This window comes from Phocoena phocoena, chromosome 3, assembly GCF_963924675.1.
Source record: "Phocoena phocoena chromosome 3, mPhoPho1.1, whole genome shotgun sequence".
NCBI lineage: Eukaryota > Metazoa > Chordata > Mammalia > Artiodactyla > Phocoenidae > Phocoena > Phocoena phocoena.
Window position 1 is genome coordinate 51,646,906 of NC_089221.1, and position 18,572 is coordinate 51,665,477.

Below are 18,572 nucleotides of genomic sequence, written 5' to 3' on the forward strand. Positions count from 1 at the left end.
AGCCATCGATAGAAAAGACTGGAACCTACAGAAAAAGATCTTCTACATCTAAAGGCGTAAAGAAGAAAGCACAACGAGATGGTAGGAGGGGTGCACTTGAAATATAACCAAATCCTTAACCTCCTCCCCCACCCCACCCCACCTTGGGTGACCTTGCAGAGGCTCTCCCACAGGAGTGAGAGTTCTGAGGCCAACATCAGGCTTCCCAGCCCAGGGGTCTGGCATTGGGAAGAGGTGCCCCCCAGAGCATTTGGATTTGAAGGCCAGCAGGACTTATTTGCAGGAGCTCCACAGGACTGGGGGAAACAGACACTTAACTCTTAAAGGGATTGCACAAAATCTCACATGTACCAGGACCAAGGGCAAAAGCAGTAACCTCAGAGGAGCCTGGGCCAGACCTACCTGCTGGTCTTGGAGGGTCTCCTGGGGAGGCGGTGGGGGGGGGGGGTGCTGTGGCTCATGCTGGGGCCATAAAAACTGGTGGAGATATATTGGGGATTATTCATCTGCATGAACTCTCCTTGAGGCAGACATCTTGCTTGGGTCTTTAGCACAAAGACCCGGCCCCACCCAACAGCCTGTAGCCTTCAGTGCCGGATGCCTCAGGCCAAACAACTAACGGGTGGGAATACAGCCCCACAACCCCACGCATTAGCAGTCAGGTTGCCTAAAGACTTCTTGATCACACAGCCTGCCCACCAGAGGGCCAGGACCCAGCGCCACCCACCAGTGGGCAGGCATCAGCACTTCCTGCCAGGAAGCCTACACAAGCTTCTAGACCAGCCTCACCCACCAGGGGGCAGAAATCAGAAGGAAGAAAACTACGATTCAGTAGACTGTAGTCTGCAAACACAGGCCAGACACTACCCTGGGACCACTGGCCCCTGGCCCTTGGGTGAGTGCACTGCTGGGACCCATAGGATGTCTCCTACAGAAGGCTACTTCTCCAAAATTGAGAAACGTAATTAACCCCAAATGAGGTGGCAGAGGAATGTGTTTCAGATGAAGGAACAACATTAAACTCCAGAACTAAGTGTTGTGAAGATAGGCAATCTACCCGAGAAAGAGTTCAGAGTAACGATTGTAAAGGTGATCCAAGAACTCAGGAGAAAAATGGATAAGTTAGAGGGATTTTTTAACAAAGAGTTAGAAAATATAAAGAACAACCAAACAGAGTTGAATGATACAATAACTGAAGTGAAAAACACACTGGAAGGAATCAATAGTAGAGTAAATGAAGCAGAATGGATCAGTGAGCTGGAAGACAGAGCAGGGGAAATCACTACTGTGGAACAAAAAAAAGAAAAAAGAATGAAAAGAAATGAGGACAGTGTGAGAGACCTCTGGAACAACATTAAGCACACTAACATTCACATTATAGGAGTCTCAGAAGGAGAAGAGAGAAAGAAAGGACCAGAGGAAATATTTGAAGAGATTATGGTTGAAAATTCCCCTAACATGGGAATGGAAATAGCCACCCAAGTCTGGGAAGTGCAGAGAGTCCCATACAGGAAAAACCCAAGGAGAAACACGCCAAGACACATAGTAATCAAATTGGCAAAAATTAAACAAAAAGAAAAATTATTGAAAGCAGCAAGGGAAAAATAACATACAAGGGAACTCCCATAAGGTTATCAGCTGATTTTTCAGCAGAAACTCTACAGACCAGAAGGGAGTGGCAGGATACATTTAAAATAATAAGTGAACAGAATATCTGTCAGGCAAGAGCTGCTGTGATGGTTTATGACAATGCCAATAAAAAGTGGGTGCCAGCTGGTGGTTCAACCGGGGTCATCTGAGTTCATATATATCATCATACAGGCAACAACACATCCAGAGTGGTGGGCAGGAAGATTCAGGACCAGCAGGTAGTGATATATTGTGCCATTCCTAAAGGGTTGAAGTACGATCAAGGTACTCAGACCTTCCACCAATGGTGGGATGCTAGACAGGTGTATGGTCTCAACTTTGGCAGCAAAGAAGATGCCCATGTCTTCGCAAGTGCCACAATGCATGCCTTAGGAGTGCTGAATTCACAGGAAACAAGGCCAACATCGCCTAGATAAAATTCACAACTACCTGCCGAAGTTCAGAATGGCCCATCACAAGAAGAATTGGAAATTCAAAGAAGGCAACTACAAGAACAGCAATGACAAAAGGCGCTGGAGCCGGAAAGGCTGGAGAGAGGAAGAATGCAAAGGAAGAGATTGGAGAGGGAGAGGTTAGTAAGGGAAAGGCTGGAGAGACTGGACTGGGAAAGGTCAGAAAGAGAGTGGCAAGAGCAGCTAGAAAGGGAGCAGCTGGCATGCGAGGGAGAGCGAAGAATGGCAAATGCCGCTGCCCCTGCCTCTGTGGAAACAACTCCTCTACTTCTGAGCCAGGCTGGCAGGCAGCCTCTCAGCCGCGGAACCTCCAGCCCAACAGGGCATTTTCTTGGGACCACCTGCACCTCCACCCCCTCCTCCACTCCCACCAGGTCCTGCCCAGGCATCAGTCGCACTCCCTCCACCCCCAGGGCTCCCTCTACCCCCTCCACTTCCGTCCTCAGGGCCCCCCCTCCGCCTCCTCCACTGCCTTGTCCGAATCAGGTACCCCTCCTCCCCCCCCACCTCCTGCTGCTCCCCTCCCTGCATCTGGATTTTTTTCGGGATCCATGTCTGAAGACAATCGCCCTTTAACTGGACTTGCAGCTGCGGTTGCTGGAGCAAAACTTAGGAAAGTGTCACGGATGGAGGATGCCTCTTTCCCAAGCGGAGGGAATACCATTGGTGTGAATTCGGCCTCATCTAAAACAGATATGGGTCGTGGAAATGGATCCCTTCAGTTAGGGGGTAGTGGTTTAATGGAAGAAATGAGTGCCCTGCTGACCAGGAGGAGAAGAATTGCTGAAAAGGGATCAACAATAGAAACAGAACAAAAATGAAGATTCAGAGCTTGTAACTTCTAAGGCCTCTTCAACAAGTACACCTGAACCGATAAGAAAGCCTTGGGAAAGAACAAATACAATGAATGGCAGCAAGTCACCTGTTATTTCCAGACGGGATTCTCCAAGGAAAAATCAGATTGTTTTTGACAACACGTCCTATGATTCATTACACAGACCAAAATCTGCGCCCTCGTCACAGCCCAGTGCCAACGGAGTCCAGGTGGAGGGACTTGGACTATGACAGGCTGAAACAGGACATTTTAGATGAAATGAGAAAAGAATTAACTAAGCTAAAAGAAGAGCTCATTGATGCAATCAGGCAGGAACTGAGCAAGTCAAATACTGCATAGAGAATCAAACTAAGGAGAGACAGGACTTTAATCTGGAGAAAGGAAAAAAAAAAACCCAACAAAGAACAACTGTGGTAACAACAAAAGAACCCTTCATTTTGTGAGCTGTAAGAAGAAAATGGAGACAAAGCAGGGAAAAACCAACATACTTTGAAAGACTTCAGACATTACTACCCTGGTGATAAGCTGTTTCCCTCCCAGTTTGCTGCTTTTTTCTGACCTTTACAACAGGATGGAATAGAGTCGTATAGGAGTTCCTGTATCAGTTATGCAGAAAATACTGAATCCATCAGGCAAGATCACCGTGCATTGAGATATTTTCATGTCAAGAGAAAATTGCACATTTTCCACAATCCATTGCTAAAATAAAGAGGAGAAAGGCTTGAGAAGTTTTCTTCAGAGAATGGTGATGAGGAATTTAGCAAGTTATGCTATTGTACTGCTTCTCTCACGTTTGTCTTCCTACCATATTTGATATTCCATGAATAATTGAGTTCAGCCCTATGTAGGTTAAGATCATAAAATGTGGAACAAATGGAATGGTATGTGCTTTCAAAGGGTGATATTTATAAGAAATGTCCTAAAAATGATTTGTTCGGAGTGAGGAATTTTAGAATGATAGGAAGTCTCTCGAGTTTAGCCTTCATGCAATTTTGTAGATTCAAACATAAAATTTGTCCATAATTTAAAGATTTAGATGCCTTCCTAAATTGTTACAATGCTTTACCAAATCTGTGACTCCTACATAACACAAAGCAGTGGTCAAATGTAAAACAATATATTGTAGATTCACTGTAGGTTTTCAACTTTTTTAGATTTATGCGTGTGGACATATTTATAATGTAACTATAAATTATAAAATTAGAAAACCACCACAAAATTAGCTTTTTTTAGTTGCAGACAGTAATGCATGTCAAACTAATATGTAGTGGCCTTTTCAAGGCCTAGTCCCAAGGAAAACATTTTGTAGAGTATAGGGGAGTGGAAGGAAGGGAAGGAATAATTTTTTATTCAAAGTTAATTTCTGCACTATCTTCGTTCTCAGTTATCTGCATGAATAATAATGAGGAATATTTTGTGACTTTAATTGGTAAATATGTTAACAGCATCAAGTACTTAATCTTTTACATCATGTCTTCAGCTATTTGTATTTTAACTTGAGTAAGTTCAATGGTCTGAAACATGATTCTGAGCTTCACATGAGTTACATCTTACTGTGGAACTCAAAAGTTCCATCCCTGAAATTGGCAGTTGTTATTACCTTGATGCCCTGCAGTTGTACAGGTGTTCAGGTACACGTTCCTGACTACAAAGCTGCTTTTGAATCTTATGTTGAAATACTAGAAAGGTAACAATGATGGCAGCAATTAAGGTCACAGAAATCATTCGATAAAGGGAAAACAGTGAGGGGGGGTCCTGCATAATTTTCTTTTAATAAATAAAGTGAGATTTAGGTGGTGGGAAGAAGGAACTAGATACTCTACTTACCACCGTGTGTGCATGTGTGCGTGCGTGTTTGTGTGGGCACTCACGTGTGTGTATGTTATCCACTCCCTTTTCTTTGAAACTTCTAAGATTAAAATAGGGAAGAAATCCTGTATGTTGCAATGAAATAATTTTTTGAAATTTTAGGAAATCAAAATTCTCCAGGCTCTCCATATTGACGTGCCATATTTGCTTTGAAACTTTAGATTATCAGTAGTTTTACTAAAATTTTGAAGAAATAATCCACTTTCATCTGCTATCTAGATTTCTTAATCCAAATTCTTAAAAACAGAACCTGTTGATAGCATAGCTTTCTAAGTGCTGCAAGTTTGCAGCCATTACCACTTCAAAGAGGTTTGAATGAGGGAATTTTTTTCCCTTGTTAAAATAGTTCTATTTCTGTAGAAACTTCAGTTTTAGATCTGTGATGGAGGAGCTATCATAATTCAAATATACAGTTCTTTTTTTCTATCAACTATTCATTGTCATCCAATAGTGAAGACATTAAAGATGCAGCAAGCTTATGAAGTACTACTTTCTAAAAGAAATAGGAGGCATTTTCATCTTCATTATTGTACTTTTGGTTATGCAAACACTTTGATGATACAAATGTTTATGTCCCCCATAAATCTGCTCAGAAATCGCTTTTGATTTTATTGATTAAGTTAAGCAGTCTCTAGTAGGATAGAGTACTGGGTACAAGTGGTCCAAAGTAAGATAAAAGACTACAGTAAAAATGCTAGATCTTAAAAAAGAAACTGGTTTATGCACTAAATGTTTTATGCCTTGGTCTAATATTAACATGATGTCTGTGTAAAATGACAAAAAGAACCAGTGTTGAATCACATTTTATTTCCTGTCATTCTGCATTGTCCCAGATTGCTAAATGTGTTCTTTCCAAGAAGTTTGATTGAATTATTGCATCCATTTACTGTCCTATGTGACAGTTTTGTCCTTGTTAGAGATTTCAGTAATTAAAATGGGAAACAGAAGCTTAGGTTATTTTCCTTATCAAAACTATGTTCCTTGGAGGCACAATGTTATGATGGTTTTTGTGCTTTTGTCTTAAGCTGAGCGCAGTTTAGGGGATCCTTTCTAATCACAGGCAGGTACTTCTTTCCTTCAACACTGTGATCTGACCTGTGACAAATCTGTACTATACACGATGTAAATGGCTAACAAGTCAATTGCAAACCAACTGAATGTACAAATCTTAGTGCCGGTGCTGAAATCTCTTCAGAATAGATCTCAAAGTTTGTTTCAAAATTTTGCAAGCATCAAGTGTCAATCAAAACTGAAGATGAAACACTAATGAATGTTGAATTCTCATGCTTTAGGTGTACTTCCTTATTAGAGTTTTTGGTTCTCTGCTATTTTTACCATACTGTTCGTTTAAATTTCCTACATGCTAACTTCGTTTGAGCAATTGAAATAAAATTGCAGTATATATTAAAAGAAAGAGAGAGAGAGACTAGAGAGGTTGGGGGAGGCCCCTCTAATTCATGTTAAGAGGTTTAGACTTTATCCTGAGGTCACTGGAGGGATTCAGTTAGTAGGCAAGTACAATAAGACAGGTGAGAAATGCTTACAATCTGACCTAAACACCAGGGCTTGGAGAAGAGGATATGACCAGTTGGACGATGTACATAAGGCCAAGGCAGAATCAAGGATGAAACCTGGGTTCAGACTTGGAAAGCAGAGTGAATGATGGTGTCAATCACTAAACTAGAACAGAGCAGTACCAGTAGAGGTAGAGGACAGGACAGTTGAAGTTCTGGATGTGGGGGGACTCCAAGAGCGATGCTCAGTGGTTGTGATGGATGTACATGTCTTATGCTGAGGTGAGACATGCGAGCTAGAAGGACAGGAAATACAGATGTAAACGTCAGCAGTGTAGTGGTAATCAAAGCCCTAAAAATGGTTGAGACCACCCATGGAGAGTACATAGAGAAGAGCCCTGAAATACCAAAATGTAAGAAGAGCAGTTTACAAAAACTGAGAAGAAACTCAACATGGTATAATAAGAAAGCTGCAAGGAAGGAATGGCTAATAGTTTGGGGTAGTTCAGCTAGATAAGAACTGAAAGTGTCCATAGGATTTAGCAACAAGGGAGTCACTGGTGAGGTTGGCCAAAGTAGCTTACTTGGAATTGGGGGCCCGGAAGCCTAATTAAGGAGGGTTGAGGAGTAAGTGGGAGCTGAAGACCTGGGCAGCCAGGGTAAATTTATTAAGTCTTTCATAAAGAGTTGCTTATAGAATGGTGGCTAAACAGGGTTGGAAGCAGACAATGTACCAAGGGCTATAGCAATTGTATGGAAGCATGAAGGAAGGTAGAAGCACGAAGCAGTCAGAAAAGACTTTTCTGAAAAAAGAGATGGTGTGTGAAAGGACAGGGAGGCAAGGGAAGGAATGGCCTTATTTAGGGAATTCTAAGTAGTTCTGTTTTAGACCGTCCCCTGCTTCATATGCCTTTCATTCCAGCCAGACTGGACAATTTACTTGGACCCAAATTCAGGCTGCCTTTGACCTCCCTGTCTTTGACCTGCCCTGACCTCCTCCTTTGACACTGTTTTCTCCATCCCGAATGCCTGCCCCCCTACTTCACCAAATGTCCAAGTTCTTCCCATACCTTGTAGCCCAGCATGAACATGGAGCCCCCAGGAATTTTCCACAAATGTCTTCTTTACAGATGGGAGTAATTTCCCCCTCTGGGAATTCTCAAAGCATTGTATTTGTATCTCTGTAATGGCATTTTTAACGAAGCCTCCTAGTTACTCAGACAAAGATCCCTGAGGCCAAGGTTCACCTTTCTCTTAGGACCCATCTTGTATTACCCCCAGCACCCGACATAGAGCCCTACACTTCGTAGAGCTTTGATTAATTCAGTGGTTCTCAAAGTGTGGTCTCAGGACCAGCCGTATCAGCAGGTCCAGGAACTTGTAAGAAATGGAGATTGCCTGGCCCACCCCAGACCTACTGATTCAGAAACTCTGGAGGTAGGGTTAGCAATCTGTGCTTTAATAAGCCCTCAGATGAAGCTGATGCAGCTTATGTTTGGGAACCCTGGGATTAGCTGAAGTTCTCCTTTTATAACAGATTAGAAATGTGCAACTGCAGTTCCATTATAAGCACTTCTCTTGACTTAGAGAACATAGCTTTAAACTCAAACACTCAGTTTATTATTTGAAAACTTCTCATTTTCATGTCCTTCTGTTTCTTGATGTATCATTTATGTAAAAAATATTTTATTGGCAAAAGAAATTTGAACAATAGAGAAATGGTATTACTGTACCTTGGGGGACTCCAGCATCCCTGGCTTTAATAGGGATTAAACATTAAACATCCAAGAATTAAACATTAAATGACTGGGGTTTGAATTTACTGATGACTGAATACCCTACTCTCCTTTTCTTTCACTTTCTGCTATCCTTTCCTGCCTCCTCTTCTCTTTCTCACTTTTTATTTTCACATTTAAAATTCTCTTAAGTTACAGTTCTCTGAGGGTATACACTTTGGAGAAAAGATACCATAAAAGTCTCAATCATTTCCAATAAAAAGCAAAGATTTCCCAGCAAGTTCAGATGGATTAGCACAGAAAGTTTAGAATGAGTGGGGAAACATCCCATTTTGCTCACATTCTGTTGACAGCCCCTCACTTCAGAGACAGGATTTCAGTATGTGGGAAGACATCTTTCCTTGGCTTTAAATTGACTTCAAACCATTCCAGGCAGACTTACTGCTCAGTGAATTTCAGCATTTACTGCAGATGTCAGCTTCCTAGAGTGTAGAAAGCTGCTCTGAATTTCTGCCAAGAATTTTTGAGCTTTTGTGTCACCTCAGCCCTAGGTGATGATCAGACAAGCTCCAGGCTAGGCAAAGGTGTCACAAATGCTCAACTAAGATGCCCCAAACCAGCAGTCATCCTTAATAGGCAGTCTGTCCTTTGCTTAACGTCTGAGCACTTTCTCATCAATCCTAACACTTCCTATTCACTTATGAATGCTATATATGTATGTGTGTGTGCATGTGTGTATATAGCACTCACAAGTGAATGTTATATATATGTATATATGAAAAGAAGGCTGAATGAGGAGAATTTCAATAGCACAAAGGTTTCTTGATTCACTGTAATGAATGCACAGATACAAGGGTCAGTCTTGATACAAATCTCATAATACCTGTGTGCTTTTAATACCTAAAAAAGAGAGAATGGGAGCAAATATACCACCACAGCACACACATGCACACTTTCTTTGTAAATACAACATACCAACATATGTAGATATTTCCTCATGTAGTGGGAATGATACACACCAGAATTGCATTTTATTGTGTAATATATAAATACAAATGAGGTCACTCCCAAATCTCTTAAATGACTGAAGAAAGGCAAGCATATAGGGAATTCAGGAAATAAATGGGAATTCAGGAAATAGATCTCCAAGTCTCATAGAAGTAGAAATAAGATTTTTCTTTGCTATTAGTATCTTCATAGATACTAATTAACTTCCAGTTGAACTTGAGTTTTGGGAAGTGTAGTCAGTATTCAAAGAGATACCAAAAAATAAAATTCTTTACCCTTCAGGGTCTGCTGTATCTTGGCCATATCCAATTAGGTTAAGTTCACTGATCATTTGGTGGTTAAAGAAGTTAAGAGTCCTAAAAATGATGAGAGAGTATGGTTATCGTTCCTATCTGCTCCAAATATATTATGATTCATCTCAGAGATTCTTCTGAGAAATCAGGTTTATATATAGGATTTGACATTGCTTTCAGCATCTTAACTGTTTGGGGCAAGTTTAACTGTAAAAGAGAGATGTCCTATTTTTTTGCCTCAAAATGTTGACTTCCAGATTATAGTGAATTATTTTTCACTATGAAAAAGACAGAGTCCTGTTTTTCTCCACATTAGCAGAGTGTGAGTATTAAGAGAGGAGTTTAATCTGGGGAGCCTGGGGGAGGAGGCTGTGTTTGATTAATCTGATGTGCCCAGCTGGGGCACCTGTTTTCTTCCCCGGCTCTGACTTGCTACTCTAGTTTCATCTACGTGTGTAACATAGTGCAGCATTCCAAGGAACACTGTCAACTCGGTGGGTGATGTTAATTTACAAATAAATATGACACATGGGAGCCTTGGGGGATGGGGAGGGAAAGCCAGGGCACTTGGATGACAATTTATGTACGAGGACCAGAAAGCCAGGACTCATTTGTTCCTGATAGTTTCCTGAGCGTCTAGGCTCTCAGTAATCAAGAAAAACAACGCTCATCTACAAGCCAGTTTTATTGAAGTGGGGCATAATTCTTCACTATATCAATCACTTCATCTAACTCCTGATTCTGGGCTGTTTTTCAAGGTCCTGCACCTTCAACGTTAGGATGGGGAAAGGAGGGAACATTTTAGCTCTGCTCTGGGAGGGCAGTGGAACTAGTTCCGGCAAAGCTTAGGTATATAAGGGTGGCCAGCCAACCAGCCATTTTGTTGCCCCTAGTTCCATTCTGACCATATCTTAGCGCTGCCCCAGCTAGCAATTTCCAGATTATTTCCCTGTGGTCCTTCTCCAGCCTCTGCTACCCACATTGGCCAGTTCCGCTCCAACAGGCTGTTTCTACCCACACTCTCTGTTGAACTGCACTATTTCCCAAAAACCCAGCTCATTAAACTGTATTTGGTTTACTGGTTTATTTCTTTCTCTACTTGTCATCATATTAAAATTTTCAAACCACAACTTGTGAATTCAACAGCTGAGAATCTTCTCTGAATGCCCTTGTGTGCAGATATTTATAGAAAATGCTAGGGAGGGCTTCCCTGGTGGCGCAGTGGTTGAGAGTCCGCCTGTCGATGCAGGGGACACGGGTTCGTGCCCCGGTCTGGGAAGATCCCACATGCCGTGGAACGGCTGGGCCCGTGAGCCATGGCCGCTGAGCCTGCGCGTCTGGATCCTGTGCTCCGCAATGGGAGAGGCCACGACAGTGGGAGACCCGTGTACCGCAAAAAAAAAAGAAAGAAAGAAAGAAAGTACTAGGGAAATACTCAACAAGAAATAGTTGAAGCTTCTTCCCGAGGCATAAAGTAGGTGAATGGAGGTAAGACAAGGTCCTATGTAAAGGGAAATAGTTAATAATAGCTATATTTACTGTTTCCTCCATGCTAGGCACCAATGTCCCCACCCAAGCTAAATGTTTTTAATAGATTATTTCATTTAATTCTCACCTAGGGTAAGTATTACTGAGCCTTATTTTACATATGGGGAAAATGAAGCCTAACGAGCTTAAGTGACGCTTTCAAAGTCACAGGACTAGTAAGTGGTAAAGTATAAGAAAGAAGCCAGCTTTACTCCAAAGCATGGGCTTTTTCTAAGAAGTATACATCTCCCAAGTGAAAAACGGCCTCTAAGCAGTTTAGATTTAACTTTAAGCAGTGGTTCTCAACTGTGGGCTCTTTGCTTCAACCTCACCACCACCCCAGGAACATTTGGCCATATCTGGGGACATTTTCGGTTGTCACAACTGGTAGGGGAGTGCTACTGGCATCTAGTGAGTAGAGGCCAGGGATGCTGCTAAACATCCTACAATGCTCAGGACAACCCCCAACAATAAAGAATGATCTGGTCCAAAATGTCAATGGTGCCGAGGCTGAGAAAGTTGGATTCGAAGGATGGTGGATTTTTAAGGCCAATTCATAAAAAACAAGTTGTTTTGTCTGTACCTCACTCATGTGTACATTCTATCCCATCACAGATGACAGCAGCCTTCTAAATCTAACTCCCTACCCCCTGGTTAGAAGACGGAAGAGAAGGTTCTTTGGGCTGTGCTGTCTCGTCTCAAGCTAGGTGATTCCTCCTGGAAACCACCACTAGGAAGACCTGAAAATATCACTGAACCCGAGGACCTCCATACAGCTGAACCACAGTTATTGGTTTTTGACTATGTTTTCTATGCTTCCTTATTACTTTTATCCACCTCCCACTGCCCTTTGAAATGATTTTACATTTGAAAGCAGCTGCTGTCAAGAAAAAAAAAAAAAAGATTCAAAAAGCAGGCTGTTTTTAAAAGGATTTTTAAAGCTGACATTGTGCATGTCTGCTCCAAACCACACCATGACAGATGCAAGAATTATGATTTTTAAATTATTTAAAGGTTTTTCTAAGTATTACACAGAGAAAAATTATTTCATGTATAATAGTATATCTATAGCTCTTGCTGATGTCATGTTAACAAATGATCACATACAAGAGTCTTTAAACATAGAAATCTATTTAAAACTGCAAAACTGTTCAAAATCCAACCAATATTAGGAATAATATTATAATCAAACATATACCACCTCAACCTATTGCTTTCTCTGCACTCATTTACGTTTAGTCTTCCATTCTGTCAGAATCTAAGAGCTTCAACGTAAAAATATCTTAATTTATAATGCAACAAGAACATATATGAAAAGTATTTAAATTTTGTAAATACACAATAATCCTAATAACTTCATACAATGCATATGGGCAACTAATTTCCTTTCGATCCAATGGTGTTTTTTTCAGCTTCTTGGAGAATGAAGTAATCCAGTTAGGAAATGGTGTAGTGACATATACAATTACCCTCAAATGTAAAATTGAGTATTATCATATTTTGTTCTAATTGAAATCTGAAGCATGATGTCTGCACATCAGCATAGTGTTAAATCTTATAGGGCATGCTGGAATTAGCTCAGATCGTAAAAATACTTAACATTTTACATTGTTAATAAAATCTTTTTAGTTAAGCTAAGTTTGTCTCATTTTAGATGACTATGCAGATAGGACTTTTCCAACGTGTACTTGGTGTCTTGTCTTATGCTTAGAATCTTAAAAGCAGGACACATTAAGCAATACTCTATTTTAGAAAGGAGGAAGCCACACGCTTTGTTTTTCTGCTCACAGCTCTGCTGTGCTCTTCCTCCACTAAACTCGTAACATGATACAGATTTTGTTATATTTTCCCTTGCTCTTCCTTTGGCCCGTTTCCCAGACAGAGTTTCCCATGGGTTGAAAGATCAAGCCTTTGGACAGCTTTTCTTGTTTTCCATAGTCTGAAATTCCGAAAGTCAGACAAGAGGCACCAGAGTCCAGCACAATAAAAGGATGACCTATACATGGTTTATCCAAGATGCATCTTTAATCCCAACCCTATAATTTCTCAGTATTTATGTGCACAGGCGTTTATAAGTCCACCAGTATTTTGACCTGAAAAGTAAATATACTCAAGCTTTTAGCTTTAGTGAAGAGCAAGAGAGGTACAGACAAACTACTGGAATAATTATCGTATTAGGTTGAATTATATGAAACTGCTGATATTTGACTGTTTTTGACCTAAAAAATGGCAGCTTCATATAGCTCAACCTAATATCTGATGTTGTGGAAATTATCCTTGAAATTGTCTTCTAGATTTTTGATTGAAAGTGAAAGGATTAAAGAGTTGGAAGGGATCTCAAAAGGCGATGCATACCTCTATTTAGATCACACCAGCTGGTTTTTGGCCTTAGTCTTGGAGTCCAGAGATGTATTCCAGTGAGTTGGCAATTGACGCATGGCTATAGGTATGAATAGCTTCATATCAAGACGTACCCTGGAAAGTTATACGAGAAAAATCACAATTTTCTAAATCAAATACTTGTAATACAGTGTGGGAATGTGCTATTTAAAAACTCCTAGGGTGACTGCTCCTTGGCAAAGCAGGTAACCACTCCCAAATTTACCTGGTCCTCAAACCCTGATTTTCATAAATCTGGTTTGATTCAAGTTTAATATCCTTTCCTGAATGCAGTTCATTTTTATCCCCTGAAGTTTAATTCACTTCAGGTCCATTGTTTTAGAAAGTATGAAGGAGCCCAATCTGGCACGCTCTCAGCTCCCATCTCTGCCCTCTCTCACCTTCAACTATACTGAACCCTTAGCTTCAATCTAGTTCCTACTAAAAAAAATACATGCAGAGTTATTAACAGATAAGCCCAGCCTTGGTGTTCAGCACCTTCTTCTAAATGCCAGACCCAAATCACTTCTGCTTGGTTAATTTGTGCTCACTCTTGCCTTAGCCTCAGTGTGAAAGTAACACCTTCCGTGCAATTGTCCTTTGTAAAACTGAAGACTGTTAATAAATTCAGGTCTCACCTCCATGTCTGGGGAGGGCTATAGTAGCTATTCATGGAGATGGGGATTTGTCTAATTCCCTAGCTAGGCTTTCCATATCTAAGGTAAATACATTCAGCCACCTTATCTTTTCTTCATAGTGCCTGTTTCCCGGCCTTGGATCAATTTTGTAGTTCCCGTGGACACACTCCAAGATTTATAGATCTTCTTTCACTATAGCAGGTCCTAAAATTAAATTTAGCGCTCAAAGTCCCAATAACCTACCCTGGCTCAGAGCTGCAATGGGTAATTCACCATCTCCCATTAGGTATGCCAATGCATCTTGTTAGGAGCTGACCCTGCTCCCCTGTCACCTACCAAAGGACTTTCTCAGGTGTAGTTCCATGAGATAACTGTCTCAGCTTCCTGCTGGTAATTTTCTTTCAGATTAGCAATAACACTGAGCTGATCTCTAGGGATAAAGAGAGCCCATTGAACTCATTTTGTTGCATGTACGCATATTCTTGAAACAAAAAAAGAATGTAAAGTTTTTTCTGGCACACAACCACCCATTTTACCACCATATTTTTCATATCCTGTGTTGGTCTTTTTTTTTTTTTCAGATTACAGAGACAATACATGTTCTTTGTGGAAAATCTGAAAAATACCACCAAGTATAAAGAAAATAAAAATCACCTGAATCCTGCCACAATCACATTGTTTAAAATCACATTTCCAGGCTTTAAATCAGTCATTGGCTGGGCCCAAAGGCACTTTTGGATGAGGTATATGAAGAAATGCCCAGAAGGCCAAGGTGCCGCTTTAAAAAAAATCCATCCACTAATGTTTTGCACACGTCTAGGAAGAGATTCAGCACACAGTTCTGATTGTGCCATTGTTCAAGGGTACAAAGATGACTTTAAAAGTAGCACAGCCCTGATGCCTCCTCTAGTGAAAGCTCTTGGGGGAATTCTAAAATCCTGCCAGATCATTTTGTTCCTCGGTGCTCCTGCAAGTTTGGATACTTACTGTTTGGCAGTACTGCCATCTACTGGAAGCTAAAATTATACAGAGCATAAAAGCATCTAACTGATTTTAGACAGCCAACAAATGGGCCAGATTAACAACGATCCCATGTGGAATTTCAGACTCTGGAAGTCTCAAAATCGAAAGAATTAAAGATATCCATCTATAATAACTTCCCACCTACCCACACACATACCTTAGCAATGTCTACCATTTCTTTGTGTTCTAGAACATCACCAAATGCAAAATGCTCAACTTTCAGGTTACTATAGAAAGGATGAAAAATGGTCCAGGATAAACCACTAATATTAAATATAAAGTCCAGAAATAAACCCAAGAACATAGAAGAATTGAGAACATTAAAAAGATGACATTTCAAATCTGTGAGAAAATGTTGGATTATTCAGTTATATTGGGATAAATGGTTAGCCATCTGTTGAGGGATATATTAGATCTATACCTCATAACTGTCATCAAAATAAATTCTAAGTGAAGTATTTAAATTAAATATTAAAGCACATAAACAAACTGGCAGTATTGATGAATATATATGTAATTTTAATGTGTGTGTGTGGGGAAAGCCTTTCTAAGCATGATAGCAAAGGAAGAAACCCCAAAGGAAAAGATGGGTGGATCTGACCAATTAAAAATGCAAAACTCCTATAGAGTAAAACAAACAAACAAACCAGATTAAGAGAAAGCCAAATTTTAAATATATGCAACAAAGAGTACAGATGTCTAATAACATATATCAAGAGCTTAAATTCCACTACCTTTGGGAAGTTTCCATGATCTACAGCTCCTTCCCCAGCCAAGTGTTCCCATTTTATTCCTTCCCTTTCCTTATTACATTTTTTTCATTATTGCTTGTTGAATTGTCTATCTCCACTAAACTGGAAGTTCCAGATGGCAGCAACCAGGTCTATTTTGCTTATTCTTATATCCTCAGCACAATGCTAAACACGAAAGCAAATACTGAAAACATATTTATGAAATGAGTGGATAATTAATGCATGAATAAATGACATTTTATGACTCAAAAAGAATCAAACTTTCCAGTAGAAAATTGAGCCAAGCACACAAACTGGTGATGTAGCATAAATTAGAATAATGCACTAATAATATGAAAATATTTGAACATACTAGTAATCAAAAATGCAAATTATTATGATATACTCTTTTCCATGTATCAGAAAGGCAAGAGTATAAAGAATGAATGTTTCCAGGGACAGTAAGGAAGTCTGGAAGTGCACATCCTCTTACAGAGCCAACAAGTAGGTAAATTGATTCCACTTTCTGGAAAATAATTTGGCAATATAGTTTTCACCTCTACCAGGTAATTCCACTGTAGGGAAATTCTCCTCAAAAAGATCAGAGAAAAATGAGCTAAGATATATTCATTCGTTATTCAAAAAAAATATGCAAGAAAGAATGCTTATTTGGAAGAATGAGGAAAAAATGTAAATAAACCCACAGTATACGGTTGGTTAAATATGGTATATCCTTTCAGTGTAATACTGTGCACTAATTAAGAATAAGCAACATATGTATATTTATTGAAATGAACTATATTGATAAATGAAAAAAGCTACAGAAAAATATCTACAGTATCATCCCATATTTAACATATACATATATATGTGCGCATTAAAGAGTCTGAAAAGATATTTGCTAAAATGTTAACAGCATTTATCTCTGGGAGGTGAGATTTGGAGCAATTATATATATATATTTTTTGCATATCTGTAATTTCTGGTTTTTCCACAATGAGCATGTAGTACATGTATAATTTTTTTCAGGGAATAAATAACAATGTTCACAATATATATTAAATGAAAAACATGTTATAAAACAGTATGTATAGTATGACAGAATATTTGTAAAAAAGAAAAATATATATAAATATTCTATGTATGTATATATATGCATAAGAAAGCTAGAAGGACATACACTAAAATGTTAATAGTAGTTATTTATGGGTAGTGGGATTATGGGTGATTATTTTTTCTTTTTGCTTCTCTGTGTTTTCTAATTTTTCTACAATGAATATGTATTACTTGTGTAATAAAAACTAATAATAAAAGTTTAAAAAAAAAGAATGAAAAAGTGAAAGAGACATTGTGATTCACCATTTGCCCAGATCCTACGCACCCCCTCACCCCACCCCCTTGACATATTCGTTGTCATCAAAATGATGGCAGTGGAGATATGGAGAGGAAACACCAGGGCACCGTAACTTTTGAAGAGAGAAGATGCAAAACAGACAGACAAAGGGGGGGCTGGGGAGAGGAAAGAGAGAAGAAGAAAGGAAGCAAAGAAGGGAGGGATAGAGGGAGGGAAGAAAGAATTAAGTGAAAGTGAAGTCAGTGGAGGAAGGATTAAAACAGGCTTTGGAAACTTTCACTAACAATAGCAATATGTCTGAATTGGACTCCGTTTTCCTGATAGTTACGACATAAAAAAAAACCCAACAATGTTGAGTTAAATAATTTTATTTTCTGATAAAAGGAGATGGTACACACATCTGGAGAGACATCTAGGAATTAAATTCTGACAGGAATATATCCCAAGAAGTTTTTCAAAATGCAAACTATTGAGTCCAGCTAGCTGTCAAGGATTGCGCGGTATAGTCTGGAGTTACACAGAATTTTGTCTGAATCTCAGATGGGCTGCAACAAAGTACACAGCTATGGCTAGCAGTTCCATAATCTGTTCTCTCCTTTTTACCTTTAGTAACAGAGATCCCAAATTTCAGGGAGACACTGGCCCCACCTAAAGTAAATACTCCATTTCCCAGGCTTCCTTGGTTGTGGGTGTGGCGATATAACTGAATTTTGGCCAATAGCTTATGAGTGAAATTGCACAATTTCCAGGTAACATCCCAAAAATAAGGGGCATGCACTTCCTTCCCTTCCCACTAGGCTGCTAGGAGAACATGAGGGTGGAAGCTGAAACAACTGTCTTGGACCCAGAGTCAGACACCACGCAAAGATGACAGAAGAGCCTTAGCAGAGATTACTATCTCATACTGCTATCTGCTTAACTGATTAATTAATAACTTCTATCTCATTTAAGGCATTAATAACGTGAATCTTTGTATAGAAGAACTTATTCACTAAATTAGTCAACTTCTGTAAGCCTCAGTTTCCTGAGAGTAAAATAGAAACAATATATCAATATCACAAAAGGTTCAACCAAATGACTGTCCAATTACTTGCTTAGAATCAGAGCTCTTTTATGAGAAAAATCAAATGAATCAAACACTGCATGATACTGTGTTGCAGAACAGCAGACAAAGGGAAATCTTTGAAATAAACAGTGATTTTAAATCAAATGGTCAATTGATTTCCATTTGCAAAAAAGAATTAAACTTCACCCTTGCCTCATTCCAAGTTGATTGTTGATCTAAAAATAAAAGGTAATACAATAAAGCTTCCAGAAGGTAATACAGGAGAATATCTTCATACCCACAGAGTTGGGAAATAGCTCCTAACAGAACACAAAGCATGTACAGAAAACCGTTTAACATTATCTGCTATCATAGAACATACATGTACACTGTGATCCAATAGTTTCACTCCTAGGTGGAGACTTAGAAATATATGTGTGTGAATTCAAAGACAGTTAAAAGAATATCCATAGTGGCATTACCTGTAATAGGAAAAACCCATAAACAATTCAGCAAAA

General features: G+C 39.5%; 1 protein-coding gene and 1 pseudogene across 1 annotated transcript in view; both read left to right on the forward strand.

Annotated features, from left to right (window-relative positions):
- Positions 1 to 12,517, forward strand: part of RGS7BP (regulator of G protein signaling 7 binding protein) — a 118,245-nt gene extending 105,728 nt beyond the window's left edge. The window contains exon 6 of the mRNA XM_065874409.1: positions 11,500 to 12,517. Coding sequence (XP_065730481.1) covers positions 11,500 to 11,591 — 92 coding nt within the window. The 3' untranslated portion in view covers positions 11,592 to 12,517. The remainder of the gene's footprint in view (positions 1 to 11,499) is intronic.
- Positions 2,010 to 3,276, forward strand: LOC136120776 (protein enabled homolog pseudogene; annotated as a pseudogene).
- Positions 12,518 to 18,572: the final 6,055 nt, after the last annotated feature.